This window comes from Bombina bombina, chromosome 3 (assembly GCF_027579735.1).
Source record: "Bombina bombina isolate aBomBom1 chromosome 3, aBomBom1.pri, whole genome shotgun sequence".
NCBI classification, from domain to species: domain Eukaryota; kingdom Metazoa; phylum Chordata; class Amphibia; order Anura; family Bombinatoridae; genus Bombina; species Bombina bombina.
In genome coordinates, this window is record NC_069501.1 from 213,928,878 (window position 1) to 213,950,091 (window position 21,214).

A 21,214-nucleotide genomic window follows, 5' to 3' on the forward strand; every position below is an offset into this window, starting at 1 on the left:
ACTGATATGCTGCTTAGAAGTCCTTTACAATGGGATGTGGCTACTGAGAAACTTTTGAGGTAAAATATCTTTCTTTTTTACATAGAGATGCTCAGGTTATATTTTCTAGTCAGCATTTTATAGCTATACTGCATCACTTCCAAGTGTTTAAACATTTGGGTATTATGGCCCTTTAACAGGCCAGATATTCATTATATTTTAACTAGAGCACAGGTGAAATAATCAGCTGATCAGTATCCATGGTTACTAACCTGCTCTCACCCTTCAGAAGATTATTTCACCTATGCTCTAGTCAAGATATAATGAAACTTTGGCCTGTGTTGAGAAACACTGATTTAGATAGATCATCATACAATCTTGAACAACTTTCCAATTTACTTCTACTATTTAATTTGCTTCCTTCTCTTGTGATCCTTTGCGGAAAGGTTTATCTAGGTAAGCTCAGGAACAGCAAAGAACCTATGTTCTAGCTGCTGATTGGTGGCTGCATATTATATATATATATATATATACATACACTCTGATTGTCATTGACTCACCACGTGTTCATTTAGAAACCAGTAGTGCATTGCTGCTCCTTCAACAAATGATACCAAGCAAATTAAGCAAATAGATGTAAACTGGAAAGTTCTTTAATGTCCCTTTAACCAATCCTTAGACTACACAATTCTAAGCCTAAGAAAAAGCTATTTAAAGGGACATGAAACCCAGCATTGTTTTTGTATGATTTAGGTAGAACATACAATTTTAAACACTTTGAGATGGTAATATAAAATGATAACTTATATATATATATATATATATATATATATATATAAAAAAAAACATTGCAATATACATTTATTTATGTTGTCCCCTTTTCCTGTAATTCGATTCTGAAATTGTGAGCTTTTCAGTTCCTGTTAGAAATGGAAGTGCAGAACACTGTTATATTCCACACAGCCATTGGCTGCACACTCTAGTGACTTATTTATAATTGTCCCATTGCAGAGAAGTTAACTTAAGTTACAACATGGCAGCTCTCATTGTTTTATAGACACAAAAACTTTACGCTTATTTTAACAACTAATGAAACTTTAAAAAATACATCTACATGTTATTCTCAGACTAATCTTTATTTAAATGCATCATCCTAGCATTTATTTAGTGTTTAATATCCCTTTAAATAATAATGCACATACAGAATAGGGGGTTCAAGGGGAGCCATACTACGCAGACCTAGCTCCCTGTAATCCCTGTTTCCTTTGCCTTCCAATTGCAAGGTGTCTGCCATTCTTCTACTACTTTGTACACACAGATTGTTAGCAGTTATACAGGTAGCAGCAGGATTTAGTAATACTTTGCTTGTTCATTGGTGTCAATCAGCATTGTTGAATGCTGCTGCTCCTCATTGTGTAACTAGTAAAAAAATATACAGTGCCACAAGGGTGCAAGGAGAGAAAAAGAAAAACCCCCCCACAAATTGTGTGTAACTGTAACAGAACTTATCTGACTTTCCCCAGCGCGCTTATGAGAGGCTTGTTATGTTTTGTCACACATGAACACTCATGTTCCTTCATAGGATCACCAGTTCAAGAGAGGGAGGGAAATAATGCATGCTGGGTATTGGAGTCCAGAACTGCAGTAGCATAGGGTGAATTAAAAATTCCAGAATGCTTTGTAAATCCCAGAATACTGTGCTTCTTCCTCTAACACTGAACTACATTGGAAGAATTAAAAGATATAAAAATGGACATTTTATTTTCTTTTTCTCTCTGCAGTTTTACTCCAAGTGGGGAGGAAAATTTAGGCGAAGGGGCAAATGCCCCCTCTTGGCCCCCATGACTACACTATGTGGTCTGTTTACGCTCTAGCAGACAGGAATATTCCTTTAAATATTGTGATCATAAGTGGAAATGTTGGACATTTGGAGAAATAATCAATAATAATCAATAACAATCAAAGAGACAACAGCAAGTTAATCAAAGACCCAAATGCAAACAAAAGAACATGTTCTGAGGTATGCAACTATGTGTGTCTGATTCAGGGCCCAGCTAAAACCACTGCTGTATTGTCTTTTTGTTATAGGGACAGTCTAGTCAAAATTAATCTTTCATGATTCAGATTGGGCATGCAATTTTAAACAACTTTCCAATTTACTTTTATCACCAAATTGTATTTGTTCTCTTGGTATTCTTTGTTGAAAGCTAAGCATAGGTAGGCTTATTTCTAAGCCCTTGAAGGCCGCCTCTTATCTCAGTGCAGGTTGACAGTTTTTCCCAGCTAGACCACACTAGTTCATGCGTGCCATATAAAGAACATTGTACTCACTCCTGTGAAGTTATTTATGAGTCAGCACTGATTGGCTAAAATGCAAGTCTGTCAAAAGAACTGAAATAAGGGAACTTAGATACAAGGTAATCAAAGAGGTAAAAGGTGTATTAATATAATAGTGTTAGTTATGCATGGGAATAGGTATTGAAGAAATTATCTATCTTTTTAAATAATAAAAAAATCTGGGAGTAGAGTATCCCTTTAAAGCAGTGTTTCCCAACCGCGGTCCTCAAGTACCCCCCAACAGTCCTGGTTTTCATTATAGCTGAACTAAAGCACAGGTGAAATAATCATCTGATGGATGAGAGCAGTTTGGTAACTGATCAGTTGATTACTTCACCTGTGCACTGGTTCAGCTATAATGAAAACCAGGCCTGTTGGGGGTACTTAAAGGTCTGCAGTTGGGAAACTCTCCAGGACATTAAAGCTATATTATTTACTAATTATTACATACAGTATATTATATGGATATTATATATATATATATCATTACATTTATATTCATGGTATATATACTGCACTGCAAAATATTTGCAAACACAACCAACTTTAGTTTGCATTGTTTTGTAGTCCAGAAACGCACCCTCTGAAACATATCTTGAGTATGATTATCTCATCTTGTGGCCAATTAGAGAAATATATAAATGAGCACAATAAATCACTGTATAGAATGTTGTATAGTTACGGTTCCTTATCCTGTGAGATGCACTTCAGTACTGCCATTTACATGTTTGCAATTGTTTCATCTAACAAACTTTGAACACTTAACTGTTAATAATTTATGTTTTTGTGATTTAAGCTCACAAAAAAGTCCAAGTGTAGGATTAAAGTAAAACTAGTTTAAAAAAAAAAAAAAGTTTTGTTATAGGAAAAAACAACTCCTAGATCACTTACACAATGTTCCCTAGACAGCCTGACTCACTTTTACATTAGATATAGAAGAATTCCCCTCCTGGCATCTCCCTTCCCCTGCCTAAATGTTCAAAGCATGCAAATAAGCACTGCTGTCTCAACACAATCCTCAAAGGCATAAAACCAAGGCTGATTCATGTTTGTAGCTTTGATACATTCTAGCTTAGCCCACCATCTCTGCAGGAGTGATGCAGATGCCGATATCCAATCTTACTTGGCTTCCTCCCAAAGTATAGTCCTACCTTGCCATTCTTGTTATGTATTCGGAAGGGAATCGTAGGAGAGAAGAGAAGAAGCCAGGATTCATACTCAAACATTTTCTTCTTTAGTCTGTCAATGGCACGACTTGACCCTTTATTGGATTTCTACAGAAAATAAAGAGAAGAAGTGAATGATAATAACTTTAAAGGGACAGTAAACCTTAAAAAAAATGTTATATAATTCTGCACATAGTGCAGAATTATATAACATTACATTAGCCAAACATTTTAAATCATAATATTGCCTTTTTATTTTTAAAAAATATCGCCGTTTTACAGACCCGCTCTCTGGGCTCTGCTGAGCGGGTCTGTTGTTTTTATTGAGCGCATCCGGCCAGCTGTATAGTCACAGCCCGGCCCGACCGCGCCATTAGACACAATGCAGCTCGCTCCCGCTGTCAGACAGAGCAGGAGCGAGCTGCACTGTGTCTAATGGCGCGGTCGGGCCGGGCTGTGACTATACAGCTGGCCCGATGCGCTCAGTAAAAACAACAGACCCGCTCAGCAGAGTACAGAGAGCGGGTCTGTAAAACAGCGATAAGGTTTACTGTCCCTTTAAGTATTTGTGTAACACATTTGTATCTTGTAATTGTGTTAGCAAGAAATAAATACATATATATGTGTGTGTGTGTGTATTTTCATTTATATATACAGGTGAAACTCAAAAAATTAGAATATTGTGCAAAAGTTAATTTATTTCACTAATGCAACCTAAAAGATGAAACTAATATATGAGATAGACTCATTACATGCAAAGCAAGATAGTTCAAGCCGGGATTTGTCATAATTGTGATGATTATGGCTTACAGCTCATGAAAACCCCAAATCCACAATCTCAGAAAATTAGAATATTACATGCACTCAATAAAACAAGGATTGTACATAGAACAATATCGGACCTCTGAAAAGTATAAGCATGCATACTGTATGTACTCAGTACTTGGTTTGGGCCCCTTTTGCAGCAATTACTGCCTCAATGCGGCGTGGCATGGAAACTATCAGCCTGTGGCACTGCTGAGGTGTTATGGAAGACCAGGATGCTTCAATAGCGGCCTTCAGCTCTTCTGCATTGTTCGGTCTCATGTCTCTCATATTTCTCTTGGCAATGCCCCATAGATTCTCTATGGGGTTCAGGTCAGGCGAGTTTGCTGGCCAATCAAGCACAGTAATCCCATGGTCACTGAACCAGGTTTTGTGCTTTTGGCAGTGTGGGCAGGTGCCAAGCCCTGCTGGAAAATGAAGTCAGCATCCCCATAGAGCTTGTCTGCGGAAGGAAGCATGAAGTGCTCCAAAATCTCCTGGCAGACGGCTGCGTTGATCCTGGACTTAATGAAGCACAGTGGACCAACACCAGCAGATGACATCGCTCTCCAAATCAACACAGACTGTGGAAACTTCACACTGGACTTCAAGCATCTTGCAGAGTGTGCCTCTCCATTCTTCCTCCATACTTTGGGTCCTTGGTTTCCAAATGAGATGCAAAATTTGCTCTCATCAGAAAAGAGGACTTTGGACCACTGAGCAACAGACCAGGTCTGTTTTTCTTTAGCCCAGGTAAGACGCTTCTGACGTTGCTTGTTGTTCAGGAGTGGCTTGACAAGAGGAATACGACATTTGAAGCCCATGTCCAGGATCCGTCTGTGTGTGGTGGCTCTTGATGCACTGACTTCAACCTCAGTCCACTCCTTGTGAAAGTCCCCAACACTTTTGAATGGCCTTTTCCTGACAATCCTCTCCAGGCATGAGGTCATCCCTGCTGCTTGTGCACCTTTTTCTTCCACACTTTTCCCTTCCACATAACTTTCTATTAATGTGCTTTGATAGAGCACTTTGGGAACATCCAACTTCTTTTGCAAAAACCTTTTGAGTCTTTCCCTCCTTATGGAGGGTGTCAATTATGGTTTTCTGCACAACTGTCAGGTCGGCAGTCTTTCCCATGATTGTGATTCCCACTGAACCAGACTGAGAGACCATTTAAAGGCTCAGGAACCCTTTGCAGGTTTTATGGCTTAATTAGCTGATTAGAGTGCGACACTTTGAGCCTAGAATATTGCACCTTTTCACAATATTTTAATTTTCTGAGATTGTGGATTTGGGGGTTTTCATGAGCTGTAAGCCATAATCATCACAATTATGACAAATCACGTCTTGAACTATCTTGCTTTGCATGTAATGAATCTATCTCATATATTAGTTTCACCTTTTAGGCTGCATTAGTGAAATAAATTAACTTTTGCACGATATTCTAATTTTTCGAGTTTCACCTGTATGTATGTATATATATATATATACAGTTGTGCTCATAAGTTTACATACCCTGGCAGAATTTATGATTTCTTGGCCATTTTTCAGAGAATATGAACGGTAACACAAAAACTTTTCTTTCACTCATGGTTAGTGTTTGGCTGAAGCCATTTATTATCAATCAACTGTGTTTACTCTTTTTAAATCATCATGACAACAGAAACTACCCAAATGACCCTGATCAAAAGTTTACATACCCTGGTGATGTTGGCCTGATAACCTGCACACAAGTTGACACAAAGGGTTTTGAATGGCTATTAAAGGTAACCATCCTCACCTGTGATCTGTTTGCTTGTAATTAGTGTGTGTGTATAAAAGGTAAATGAGTTTCTGGACTCCTGACAGAACGTTGCATCTTTTATCCAGTGCTGCACTGACATTTCTGGATTCTGGGTCATAGGGAAAGAAAAAGAATTGTCAAATGATCTGTGGGAAAAAGGTAGTTGAAAGGGATATAAAAAGATATCCAAGGAATTGAGAATGCAAATCAGCAGTGTTCAAACTCTAATAAAGAAGTGGAAAATGAGGCATTCTGTTTGATAACATACTGCATTCATCTTGCCATCAATTCTGACCAAATTTCTTGTGCCTTTGTAGCTCACACATCCCGAAAACGGGAAAAATGGTATACCTTTCATCATAGGCCTTGTTGACTCCTCTCCAAATGTAGCGTTTATGGTTGTGGCCAAAAAGCTAAATTTTGGTCTCATCACTCCAAATGACTTTGTGCCAGAAGGTTTGAGGCTTGTCTCTGTGCTGTTTGGCGTATTGTAAGCGGGATACTTTGTGGCATTTGCGTAGTAATGGCTTTCTTCTGCCGACTCGACCATGCAGCCCATCTTTCTTCAAGTGCCTCCGTATTGTGCATCTTGAAACAGCCACATCACATGTCCTGTATTTCACCTGAAGTTATTTGTGGGTTTGTCTTTGCATCCCGAACAATTTTCCTGGCAGTTGTGGCTGAAATTTTAGTTGGTCTACCTGACCGTGGTTTGGTTTCAACAGAACCCTTCATTTTCCACTTCTTTGTTAGAGTTTGAACACTGCTGATTTGCATGCTCAATTCCTTGGATATCTTTTTATATCCCTTTTCTGTTTTATACAGTTCAACTACCTTTCCCCGCAGATCCTTTGACAATTCTTTGCTTTCCCCATGACTCAGAATCCAGAATTGTCAGTGCAGCACTGGATGAAGGATGCAATGGTCTGTCAGGAGTCCAGAAACTCATTTACCTTTTATACACACACACACACACACTAAATACAAGAAAACAGATCACAGGTGAGGATGGTTACCTTTAATAGCCATTAAAACCCCTTTGTGTCAACTTGTGTGCATGTTATCAAGCCAAAATCACCAGGGTATGTAAACTTTTGATCAGGGTCATTTGGGTAGTTTCTGTTGTCATTATGATTTAAAAAGAGTAAACACAGTCGACTGATAATAAATGGCTTCAGCCAAACACTAACCATGAGTGAAAGAAAAGTTTTTGTGTTACCATTCATATTCTCTGAACAATGGCCAAGAAATCATAAATTCTGCCAGGGTATGTAAACTTACGAGCACAACTGTATATATATATATATATATATATATATATATATATATATGTGTGTAAATAAATAAATAACACAGCTACCTATAATTTTTGTTATTAAGCCAAAAAAATACAAATGGTTTGGTCTTTTACATTGTAATTTGTTAAACATGTCATTTTTTATGTCTCGATTTAAAAAAATATTCAGACTATAAAAAAGAATCGCTCTCATTCCAACTGCATACGGAAAACTAAGAAAGCATTACAAAGTTTGTATATAAAATAAATAAATAAATGATAGGGAATTTACAGACCTTCTCTTTTTGGATCTCACTTTTGAGCACAGAGATCTTTGCTTTCATCTCTTCTATTTCATGGTCTGGTGTAGCATGGAGTTGAGAGATGGGCTCTGACTCCTCCGGGGAGGGAAAAACAAGGTCAGCCAACGGGATGTACCATTTGCAATCATACTGCTGGTGTTTCCTGTAGGTAGCAATGAACCAGTGTATATTGCATTGTTATTTTGCATGATGGAAAAGTATACATTTCTGAAGTAGAGGCAGAAAATACTTAACCACACTATAGCCAGGTTTTAAGATCACACAATACCTAAATGTAATCTCTCAAATGTTGATAAAAATCTCACCAAATTGACAGGCTAGGTATTTAGGATAAATAACTAATACAAGTTTTACACAAGATATTTGGTCCTTAAAGTATATTATTTTATTAAACAATTTACTTAAAAACAAATTACTGTAGCACTTAAGATATAGAGATAAATAGGTGTATACTGTACTATGTATCACTATTGACGTTGTTGTGAGACGGTTTTGATGTAAGCAGCTATCCTTAGTGTATTCTCCAATTCACTCAGGTTGCCACAATTTGTAGTGATTACGGTGATAATCTGGGATACAATTTCACACTGAGTGTTGTCTACTGTTATAAGTAACCTTCGAATTTACTCCTATTATCAAATTTTCTTCGTTCTCTTGCTATCTTTATTTAAAAAGCAGGAATGTAAAGCTTAAGAATCTGCCTTTTTTGGTTCAGAACCTGGGGTTATGCTTGCTTATTGGTTTGCTAAATGTAGCCACCAATAAGCAAGCGCTATCCAGGGTGCTGAACCTAAAATGTGCTGGCTCCTATATTTTACATTCCTGCTTTTTAAATAAAGATAGCAAGAGAATGAAGAAAAATATGTCATTTTATAGCCCAGATAGACAAACAAGGTCTCCCACAAAATTTTTTCTCTTATATTTCCATCAGTCCATATTTAATAAGTAGAAAACAATATTGCTATTACAGTATGCAGTTTATAGACTTGAAGGGACAGATAAAATTAATTTTAACCTTTAGACCTTCGGTTGGACAAGCCTGGTCGCTAATACCTGGAATATTATCTACAATCTTGTAAACAAACATAATATGATTGTGCTTTTACTATTTTTAATTGCACCAATGAGTCCACTTAAAGTACTAATATCACCTACCCAACTGCCGCTTTCTTGAGCTTGGCACAGAGAAGTAGATCTGTAAACAAGAAGAGATGCCGCAGTTTGCGGGAGTTTTCAGAGAGTTCAACCAAGAAACCGTCCTTTACTAGCTGCCGGGTCTAAAACAAAACGGTTGAAAAGGTGATAACAGGTGAGACATAGAGTAGAAGGCCAAATACCAGGAACTTTTCCTAAATGCAAAAGTCATTATTGCATGACTGGACTCTATGGTTTCTTTCACCCTGAATGGGTACCTCCTCATTTAGCTAACCTTTTCCCCCAAAGAAGTCAGTTCAAACCCAACAATACTGCTAAAGTACCAACAACAAATAATATATTGCATTTGCCCTCCTTGTCTGTTTAGTAATTTTTTTAGTTATTATTTGGGTGGTCAAGTGACATCAGATTATAAAGCCTTTAGGGATGAAGCAACATAGCTGTGCTCTTATAAACCAACATGGATATTCTAAAATCTGCATTGTCAGGGGAACTTGGTGACTGGAGACAAGATATATTGTAGAAGACTCTAGTTATATCTGGTTCTTCAAAGTCCCCTAAAACAAATTGGAATTGTTTGATAAAATAGCTGCTATATAAATTAACCTTGCAACATATGTTTTAAGGAATGGAATACAAGCAACCTCCTACGAAACCTATGTCATGAGTGTCCAAGGTGTCCCTAATAGCAAATGTGTTGGCACTCCACCTATGGACATACTGCTTGGTTTTACTTGCGGCATTTGGGGTGATAAGTAAATTGCATATATATACTGTATATAGATATATATAACTGAATCAAAATAAATAAAACATTTTAAATGTTTCTGTAATGTCTTTATATTTTCAAAAAGCTACCACTGTTGGTCAAGCAATCACTGTTTTGAGCACACACACTCAAAAATACTGTCACCAATTTCCTAGGGTCTTTATCTAAATGGTGACACATCCTCTACTTTTGATATTACTGACTTAAAGGGACATTAAACACTTTGAGATGTTAATATAAAATTATAAATTGTATATAATAAAACAACTCTGCAATATACTTTCATTATTTATTTTGTCCTATTAGCCTGTATTCCATTCTGAAATTGTGAGCTTTTCAGTTCCTGTTAGAAATGGAAGTGCAGAACACTGTTAAATCCAGCACAACCATTGGCTGCACACTCTAGTGACCAATTTATAACGACCCTAATTGGCCACAGCAGAGAAGGTAACACAAGTTACAACATGGCAGCTTCCAGTGTTTTAAAGACACTAAAACTTTACACTTATTTTGTCACTTTTTAAACAACTAATGAAACTTTAAAAAATACATCTACATGTTAGTCATGGACTAATCTTTTCTTTGAATGCATCATTCTATCTAGCATGTATTTAGTGTTTAAAGTCCCTTTAAAGTACATGTTTGTCCCGCAGTGTCCTATGAATGAGCTCTTTGTGAGCAGAAGCACAGCTGTTCATAACTGGTTTGAATAAGTCCTGCAAGCATTCACAGTACTGATGTCACACTGTGCTATGTAAATACAAGAACAATTAAGCTTTTTAGTTGGGGTATTTTTAGCTGAAGTGTGCTTTCTTACAACATCATAAATGAACTATAATCCGCTTGACAAAAAAAGGAAAAAATAGAGTATGATGTATATGAAGGGGATGAATAATGTTACTCAATTTTTTTATGGAAGCTTAAAGAGACACTGAACCCAAATTGTATCTTTCATAATTAAGATAGAGCATGCAACTTTCTAATTTACTCCTATTATCAATTTTTATTCATTCTCTTGCTATCTTTATTTGAAAAGCAAGCATGTAAGTTTAGAAGCCAGACCATTTTTGGTTCACAACCTGGGTTGTCCTTGCTGATTGGTGGATAAATGTTGTCCAGGGTTCTGAACCAAAAATTGTTTGGCTCCTTAGCTTAGAGGCCTTCTTTTTCAAATAAAGATAGCAAGAGAACAAAGAAAAATTGATAATAGGAGTAAATTAAAAAGTTGATTAAAATTGAGTGCTCTATCTGAATCATGAAAGAAAATGTTTGGGTTTAGTATCCCTTTAAGATAACTGCAGATAAAAAAATATGCAAATGTCTACTACACGATCACACTGTTTTTTAATGTGCAATAAAAAGTAGTAAAATAAAAAAATGCAGATATTAAAATAAGGAGTCAGCGAGAAACTATGTTTTTCTTATACTGAGATCAAACTGTAAGATGCAACAAGAGGGTACTTTTCTTTAGGTTTAATTGGGTCATGCCTAGATCTTTACTGCATTTCTCACCTCTCCTTTTGGTGTAGTAACTGCAGTCCTTCTGGGATCAATGTCCTCATTGATGCTAGAAAGAAAATTTTGGGAAATACGGAGTGCATCTTGCAACAGGGCGTAGTCTGGGTGATCAGTAGGAGTGTGTTTAAGAAGATCCTGGAATTAAACACAAAACCGTATATACTGTATAACAGATTTATGTAATACAAAAAATAAATAATAATCACATCACTATGCAAATCAGTTAAACACACAGTCAAAGATGCACTCCTGAAAAACACGTTTGCTCCAGATAAGAATATGGGTAGTGATTGGAGCATATTTGCACATGCCTTCTGATTGGCTCACCAGCATTATCCTTATTGGAGTGTCAAAAGGGAAAGAGCTACCAGATGAGATGGAATGTTTGTATACACACTAACAGTATATATTAATGTGCTATAATATGTACATACTGCAATGCTCATTATTCACAAGGTTGGAAAAGATTTCTATTTGGCAAAAAACTATGATTGAAAACTAATAATTTCTCCCAGTTTGGCCGTTACAGATGATATAGCTACATAATAAAGTAATATTTGAGTTCAGTATGGCACATTAGTAAAATATACAGGAAAATTAAAAAATTATTTTCTCATGTTGTTAATAAATATTAATGGGTGTCATAATTTCCAACATTTAAGGGCCATTCAATTTTAAATGCACTGTATATGTATTGAGGCTGTTCCCCACCTCCCTCTATTCAGGAGTGCCGCCATATTGAAATCTAACTTTCACTGCATTCCAGGGCTTATGTATTTGCATATGTGCAGTAACTCTCCTTCATATACCTGCAGTGAAACCTAGGGAGGAGGGAGCATCAAATGTAGTGTTTAACCCTTTAAATGCTGAGCCATTTCACCCCTCTGCTGAACCGTATTGCCGTTTTTAGATCCTGTTCATATTTAAGCCCTAATGTAGGTAATTTTTCCATGAGAAACCCACCCATATTATATATATCTCTTTTTTCAGGAGACCCAGAAGATTTAAACTATACCATTGTTTTATGTTTATATTACGACATGCAAGAAACCTGTAACAAAAAATGTAAAAAAAAGGACAATTTATGCTTACCTGATAAAGTTCTGACGGGACGCCATCAGATCCATGTCTGGAATGCCCCGGTGTGTCCGGTCCACGGCGTCATCCTTACTTGTGGGAATATTCTCTTCCCCAACAGGAAATGGCAAAGAGCACAGCAAAAGCTGTCCATATAGCCCCTCCTCAGGCTCCGCCCCCCAGTTATTCGACCGACGGTTAGGAGAAAAAAAGGAGAAACTATAGGGTGCCGTGGTGACTGTAGTGTATAGAGAAAGAAATTTATCAAACCTGATTAAAAAACCAGGGCGGGCCGTGGACCGGACACACCGTTGGAGAAAGAAATTTATCACTTAAGCATAAAATCTGTTTTCTCCAACATTGGTGTGTCCGGTCCACGGCGTCATCCTTACTTGTGGGAACCAATACCAAAGCTTTAGGACACGGATGAAGGGAGGGAGCAAATCAGGTTACCTAAACAGAAGGCACCACGGCTTGCAAAACCTTTCTCCCAAAAATAGCCTCCGAAGAAGCATAAGTATCAAATTTGTAAAATTTGGCAAAAGTGTGCAGAGAAGACCAAGTCGCTGCCTTACATATCTGATCAACAGAAGCCTCGTTCTTGAAGGCCCATGTGGAAGCCACAGCCCTAGTGGAGTGAGCTGTGATTCGTTCAGGAGGCTGCCGTCCGGCAGTCTCGTAAGCCAATCGGATAATGCTTTTCAGCCAGAAAGAAAGAAAGGTAGCAGTAGCTTTTTGTCCTCTCCTCTTACCAGAGTATGTAACAACTGGATTGGGGCACAGAGAAGGAACAACTATTTCCTGGTTAATATTCTTGTTGGAAACAACTTTTGGAAGAAAACCAGGCTTGGTACGCAAAACGACCTTATCTGAATGGAACACCAGATAGGGTGGATCACACTGCAGAGCAGATAATTCGGAAACTCTTCTAGCAGAAGAAATAGCAACCAAAAACAGAACTTTCCAAGATAGTAACTTGATATCTATGGAATGTAAAGGTTCAAACGGAACCCCTTGAAGAACTGAAAGAACTAAATTTAGACTCCAAGGAGGAGTCATGGGTCTGTAAACAGGCTTGATTCTGACCAAAGCCTGTACAAAAGCTTGTATATCTGGCACAGCTGCCAGGCGTTTGTGTAACAAAACAGATAAAGCAAAAATCTGTCCTTTTAGAGAACTCGCTGACAACCCTTTATCCAAACCCTCTTGGAGAAAGGAAAGAATCTTAGGAATTTTAATCTTACTCCAGAAGAATCCCTTGGATTCACACCAACAGATATATTTTTTCCATATTTTATGGTAAATCCTCCTAGTCACAGGTTTTCTGGCTTGGACCAGAGTATCTATCACTGAATTTGAAAACCCACGCTTGGATAAAATCAAGCGTTCAATTTCCAAGCAGTCAGCTGTAGAGAAACTAGATTTGGATGTTCGAATGGACCTTGTACTAGAAGATCCTGTCTCAAAGGTAGCTTCCATGGTGGAGCCGATGACATATTCACCAGGTCTGCATACCAAGTCTTGCGTGGCCACGCAGGAGCTATCAGAATCACCGATGCCTTCTCCTGTTTGATCCTGGCTACGAGCCTGGGAAGGAGAGGAAACGGTGGAAACACATAAGCTAGGTTGAACGACCAAGGCGCCACTAATGCATCCACTAGAGTCGCCTTGGGATCCCTGGATCTGGACCCGTAGCAAGGAACCTTGAAGTTCTGACGGGACGCCATCAGATCCATGTCTGGAATGCCCCATAATTGAGTTAACTGGGCAAAGACCTCCGGGTGGAGTTCCCACTCCCCCGGATGGAAGGTCTGACGACTCAAATAATCCGCCTCCCAGTTGTCTACTCCTGGGATGTGAATTGCAGATAGGTGGCAGGAGTGATCCTCCGCCCATTTGATGATCTTGGATACCTCTCTCATCGCCAAGGAACTCTTTGTTCCTCCCTGATGGTTGATGTAAGCTACAGTCGTCATGTTGTCCGACTGGAATCTTATGAATCCGGCCTTCGCTAGTTGAGGCCAAGCCTGGAGCGCATTGAATATCGCTCTCAGTTCCAGTATGTTTATCGGAAGAAGGGACTCCTCCCGAGACAATAGACCCTGAGCTTTCAGGGAGTCCCAGACCGCGCCCCAGCCTAATAGACTGGCGTCGGTCGTGACAATGATCCACTCTGGTCTGCGGAAACTCATTCCCTACTAAACACCACATACTCTTCACCATCTCCGTGGAGATGCTACTTGTTCAGAGCGGCAAAGAGAATGACTGGGGGGCGGAGCCTGAGGAGGGGCTATATGGACAGCTTTTGCTGTGCTCTTTGCCATTTCCTGTTGGGGAAGAGAAAATTCCCACAAGTAAGGATGACGCCGTGGACCGGACACACCAATGTTGGAGAAACAGCGTTAAGGCTCATAACGCTGATTTTTTACTACCGCTGATTGGAATAGCCAATAGAATGCAAGCTCAATCCTATTGGCTGATTGGATCAGCCAATAGGATTGAAGTTCAATCCTATTGGCTGATTGCATCAGCCAATAGGATTTTTTTCAACCTTAATTCCGATTGGCTGATAGAATTCTATCAGCCAATCTGAATCTAAGGTACACCATCTTGGATGACGTCATTTAAAGGAACCTTCATTCAGCAAGAAGACGTCGATTGAAGAGGATGCTTCGCGCTGGATGTCTTGAAGATGGAGCCGCTCTGCGTCGGAAGGATGAAGATAGAAGATGCTGTCTGGGTGAATACTTCTGCCCGTCTGGAGGACCACTTCTGCCGGCTTTGTTGAGAACATCTTGCCGTTTGGATGAAGACTTCTCCTTGTAAGTTGATCTTCGGGGGTTAGTGTAAGGATTTTTTAAGGGTGTATTGTGTGTTTTTTTTTAGGTTAGGGCTTTGGGCCGCAATAGAGCTAAATGCCCTTTTAAGGGCAATGGGGAGCTTAGGTTTTTTTAGTTGGGGTTTTATTTGGGGGGTGGTTGTGTGGGTGGTGGGATTTACTGTTGGGGGGGTTGTTTGTATTATTTTTTTACAGGTAAAAGAACTGATTTCTTTGGGGCAATGCCCCGCAAAAGGCCCTTTTAAGAGCTATTGGTAGTTTAATTTAGGCTATGGTTTTCTTTATTTTGGGTGGGCTTTTTTTATTTTGATAGGGCTATTAGACGAGGTGTAATTAGTTTAAAGATCTTGTAATTTGTTTTTTTATTTTCTGTAATTTAGTGTTTGTTTATTTTTTGTAATTTAGCGAATTGGTTTGAATTTAGTTAATTGTATTTAATTTAGTGGATTTATTTAATTGTAGTGCAGTGTTAGGTGTTAGTGTAACTTAGGTTAGGTTTTATTTTGCAGGTCAATTTGTATTTATTTTAGCTAGGTAGTTAGTAAATAGCTAATAACTATTTAGTAACTATTCTACCTAGTTAAAATAAATACAGACTTGCCTGTAAAATAAAAATAAACCCTAAGCTAGCTACAATGTAACTATTAGTTATATTGTAGCTATCTTAGGGTTTATTTTACAGGTAATTATTTAGTTTTAAATATGAATTATTTAGTTATTAATAGTAAGTTTTATTTAGATTTATTTTAATTAATTTAAGTTAGTGGGGGTTAGGGTTAGACTTAGGTTTAGGAGTTAATAAATTTAGTATAGTGGCGACGACGTTAGGGGCGGTAGATTAGGGGTTAATATGTTTATTATAGTGGCGGCAACGTTGGGGGCAGCAGATTAGGGGTTAATAAATGTAGGTTGGTTGCGGCGACATTGGGGGCGGGAGATTAGGGGGTTAATAAATATAATGTAGGTGTCTGCGATGTTGGGGGCAGCAGATTAGGGGTTAATAAGTATAATGTAGGTGGCGGCGATGTCCGGAGTGGCAGATTAGGGGTTAATCAGTATAATGTCGGGGGTGGCAGATTAGGGGTTAATAAGTGTAAGATTTGGGGTGTTTAGACCCGGGTTCATGTTAGGGTGTTTGGTGTAAACATAAATTTGGTATCCCCATAGGAATCAATGGGGCTGCATTACGGAGCTTTACGCTGCTTTATTGCAGGTGTTAGGCTTTTTTTCAGCCGGCTCTCCCCATTGATGTCTATGGGGAAATCGTGCATGAGCACGTACAACCAGCTCACCGCTGACTTAAGCAGCGCTGGTATTGGAGTGCGGTATGGAGCACAATTTTGCTCTACTCTCACTTCTTGCCTTTTAACGCCGGGTTTGTAAAAACCTGTAATACCAGCGCTGTAGGTAAGTGAGCGGTGACAATAACGTGCAAGTTAGTACCGCACGGCTCATAACGCAAAACTCGTAATCTGGCAGTAAGAGTTTTAAATGAAATGAAGTACTTTTTTTATTCAAGACCTGCTCCCCTGTCATACATAATTACATCACTAGAGGGTACTGTAGTTCAGTACATGTTACTGCCAAACTCGCATCACTTTCCCAAAAAATGTTTTGTATTGAAGAAAAATAAATAAAAAACACAATTTACAAGACCAAAGTGAAAGTTAAAAATGAATTAATTCAGTATAGATGGTGACTGGCTAATATATCTGAATGTATGTGTTTTCACTTGAGTAAAAAAAAATATCAATTCACAGCAGGTGCAATAAAAATTTTTAGTTTGAGACACTTCACTGCAATCATAAATGAACATTTAGATGAATGTGTTTTTTTAAAAAACTGGTTTATTAACATGAACTGAGTATCGGCAAGAACTCTCAATGCATAAACAGCCAAGTAAATGCCACATGAAAAAGGCAAAAAAATGTTTCCAATGGATTAAAAGTGTAGAATTTTAAAAATCATAAAATCTATTAAAACTGGAAAACTGTTGTTGGGTTGGACCCATGCTAAATAGGGCAAATCAAGGGCAAAAACAGAATTTATGTTTACCTGATAAATTTCTTTCTCCAACGGTGTGTCCGGTCCACGGCGTCATCCTTACTTGTGGGATATTCTCTTCCCCAACAGGAAATGGCAAAGAGCCCAGCAAAGCTGGTCACATGATCCCTCCTAGGCTCCGCCTACCCCAGTCATTCGACCGACGTTAAGGAGGAATATTTGCATAGGAGAAACCATATGGTACCGTGGTGACTGTAGTTAAAGAAAATAAATTATCAGACCTGATTAAAAAACCAGGGCGGGCCGTGGACCGGACACACCGTTGGAGAAAGAAATTTATCAGGTAAACATAAATTCTGTTTTCTCCAACATAGGTGTGTCCGGTCCACGGCGTCATCCTTACTTGTGGGAACCAATACCAAAGCTTTAGGACACGGATGAAGGGAGGGAGCAAATCAGGTCACCTAAATGGAAGGCACCACGGCTTGCAAAACCTTTCTCCCAAAAATAGCCTCAGAAGAAGCAAAAGTATCAAACTTGTAAAATTTGGTAAAAGTGTGCAGTGAAGACCAAGTCGCTGCCCTACATATCTGATCAACAGAAGCCTCGTTCTTGAAGGCCCATGTGGAAGCCACAGCCCTAGTGGAATGAGCTGTGATTCTTTCGGGAGGCTGCCGTCCGGCAGTCTCGTAAGCCAATCTGATGATGCTTTTAATCCAAAAAGAGAGAGAGGTAGAAGTTGCTTTTTGACCTCTCCTTTTACCTGAATAAACAACAAACAAGGAAGATGTTTGTCTAAAATCCTTTGTAGCATCTAAATAGAATTTTAGAGCGCGAACAACATCCAAATTGTGCAACAAACGTTCCTTCTTTGAAACTGGTTTTGGACACAGAGAAGGTACGATAATCTCCTGGTTAATGTTTTTGTTAGAAACAACTTTTGGAAGAAAACCAGGTTTAGTACGTAAAACCACCTTATCTGCATGGAACACCAGATAAGGAGGAGAACACTGCAGAGCAGATAATTCTGAGACTCTTCTAGCAGAAGAAATCGCAACTAAAAACAAAACTTTCCAAGATAATAACTTAATATCAACGGAATGTAAGGGTTCAAACGGAACCCCCTGAAGAACTGAAAGAACTAAATTGAGACTCCAAGGAGGAGTCAAAGGTTTGTAAACAGGCTTGATTCTAACCAGAGCCTGAACAAAGGCTTGAACATCTGGCACAGCTGCCAGCTTTTTGTGAAGTAATACCGACAAGGCAGAAATCTGTCCCTTCAGGGAACTAGCAGATAATCCTTTTTCCAATCCTTCTTGAAGGAAGGATAGAATCCTAGGAATCTTAACCTTGTCCCAAGGGAATCCTTTAGATTCACACCAACAGATATATTTTTTCCAAATTTTGTGGTAAATCTTTCTAGTTACAGGCTTTCTGGCCTGAACAAGAGTATCGATAACAGAATCTGAGAATCCTCGCTTCGATAAAATCAAGCGTTCAATCTCCAAGCAGTCAGCTGGAGTGAAACCAGATTCGGATGTTCGAACGGACCCTGAACAAGAAGGTCTCGTCTCAAAGGTAGCTTCCAAGGTGGAGCCGATGACATATTCACCAGATCTGCATACCAAGTCCTGCGTGGCCACGCAGGAGCTATCAAGATCACCGACGCCCTCTCCTGATTGATCCTGGCTACCAGCCTGGGGATGAGAGGAAATGGCGGGAACACATAAGCTAGTTTGAAGGTCCAAGGTGCTACTAGTGCATCCACTAGAGCCGCCTTGGGATCCCTGGATCTGGCCCCGTAGCAAGGAACTTTGAAGTTCTGACGAGAGGCCATCAGATCCATGTCTGGAATGCCCCACAGGTGAGTGACTTGGGCAAAGATTTCCAGATGGAGTTCCCACTCCCCCGGATGCAATGTCTGACGACTCAGAAAATCCGCTTCCCAATTTTCCACTCCTGGGATGTGGATAGCAGACAGGTGGCAGGAGTGAGACTCCGCCCATAGAATGATTTTGGTCACTTCTTCCATCGCTAGGGAACTCCTTGTTCCCCCCTGATGGTTGATGTACGCAACAGTTGTCATGTTGTCTGATTGAAACCGTATGAACTTGGTCCTCGCTAGCCGAGGCCAGGCCTTGAGAGCATTGAATATCGCTCTCAGTTCCAGAATATTTATCGGTAGAAGAGATTCTTCCCGAGACCAAAGACCCTGAGCTTTCAGGGATCCCCAGACCGCGCCCCAGCCCATCAGACTGGCGTCGGTCGTGACAATGACCCACTCTGGTCTGCGGAACGTCATCCCTTGAGACAGATTGTCCAGGGACAGCCACCAACGGAGTGAGTCTCTGGTCCTCTGATTTACTTGTATCTTCGGAGACAAGTCTGTATAGTCCCCATTCCACTGACTGAGCATGCACAGTTGTAATGGTCTTAGATGAATGCGCGCAAAAGGAACTATGTCCATCGCCGCTACCATCAACCCGATCACTTCCATGCACTGAGCTATGGAAGGAAGAGGAACGGAATGAAGTATCCGACAAGAGTCTAGAAGTTTTGTTTTTCTGGCCTCTGTTAGAAAGATCCTCATTTCTAAAGAGTCTATAATTGTTCCCAAGAAGGGAACCCTTGTTGACGGGGATAGAGAACTCTTTTCCACGTTCACTTTCCAGCCGTGAGATCTGAGAAAGGCCAGGACAATGTCCGTGTGAGCCTTTGCTTGAGGAAGGGACGACGCTTGAATCAGAATGTCGTCCAGGTAAGGTACTACTGCAATGCCCCTTGGTCTTAGCACCGCTAGAAGGGAGCCTAGTACCTTTGTGAAAATCCTTGGAGCAGTGGCTAATCCGAAAGGAAGCGCCACGAACTGGTAATGTTTGTCCAGGAATGCAAACCTTAGGAACCGATGATGTTCCTTGTGGATAGGAATATGTAGATACGCATCCTTTAAATCCACCGTGGTCATGAATTGACCCTCCTGGATGGAAGGAAGAATAGTTCGAATGGTTTCCATCTTGAAAGATGGAACCTTGAGAAACTTGTTTAAGATCTTGAGATCTAAGATTGGTCTGAACGTTCCCTCTTTTTTGGGAACTATGAACAGATTGGAGTAGAACCCCATCCCTTGTTCTCTTAGTGGAACAGGATGAATCACTCCCATTTTTAACAGGTCTTCTACACAATGTAAGAACGCCTGTCTTTTTATGTGGTCTGAAGACAACTGAGACCTGTGGAACCTCCCCCTTGGGGGAAGTCCCTTGAATTCCAGAAGATAACCCTGGGCGACTATTTCTAGCGCCCAAGGATCCAGAACATCTCTTGCCCAAGCCTGAGCGAAGAGAGAGAGTCTGCCCCCCACCAGATCCGGTCCCGGATCGGGGGCCAATATTTCATGCTGTCTTGGTAGCAGTGGCAGGCTTCTTGGCCTGCTTTCCCTTGTTCCAGCCTTGCATTGGTCTCCAAGCTGGCTTGGCTTGAGAAGTATTACCCTCTTGCTTAGAGGACGTAGCACTTTGGGCTGGTTCGTTTTTACGAAAGGGACGAAAATTGGGTCTATTTTTCGCCTTGAAAGGCCGATCCTGAGGAAGGGCGTGGCCCTTACCCCCAGTGATATCCGAGATAATCTCTTTCAAGTCAGGGCCAAACAGCGTTTTCCCCTTGAAAGGAATGTTTAGTAGCTTGTTCTTGGAAGACGCGTCAGCCGACCAAGATTTCAACCAAAGCGCTCTGCGCGCCACAATAGCAAACCCAGAATTCTTAGCCGCTAACCTAGCCAATTGCAAAGTGGCGTCTAGGGTGAAAGAATTAGCCAATTTGAGAGCATTGATTCTGTCCATAATCTCCTCATAAGGAGGAGAATCACTATCGAGCGCCTTTATCAGTTCATCAAACCAGAAACATGCGGCTGTAGTGACAGGGACAATGCATGAAATTGGTTGTAGAAGGTAACCCTGCTGAACAAACATCTTTTTAAGCAAACCTTCTAATTTTTTATCCATAGGATCTTTGAAAGCACAACTATCCTCTATGGGTATAGTGGTGCGTTTGTTTAAAGTAGAAACCGCTCCCTCGACCTTGGGGACTGTCTGCCATAAGTCCTTTCTGGGGTCGACCATAGGAAACAATTTTTTAAATATGGGGGGAGGGACGAAAGGAATACCGGGCCTTTCCCATTCTTTATTAAC

General features: G+C 39.8%; 1 protein-coding gene across 3 annotated transcripts in view; it reads right to left on the minus strand.

The window, feature by feature from the left end:
- Positions 1-21,214, minus strand: part of ABR (ABR activator of RhoGEF and GTPase) — a 1,041,787-nt gene that overhangs the window by 180,281 nt on the left and 840,292 nt on the right. For all 3 annotated transcript variants that reach the window (XM_053706127.1, XM_053706128.1, XM_053706129.1), the window contains 4 exons: positions 11,105-11,245; positions 8,824-8,945; positions 7,642-7,810; positions 3,468-3,590 (listed from right to left, as the gene is read on the minus strand). In XM_053706127.1, coding sequence (XP_053562102.1) covers positions 3,468-3,590; positions 7,642-7,810; positions 8,824-8,945; positions 11,105-11,245 — 555 coding nt within the window. The remainder of the gene's footprint in view (positions 1-3,467; positions 3,591-7,641; positions 7,811-8,823; positions 8,946-11,104; positions 11,246-21,214) is intronic.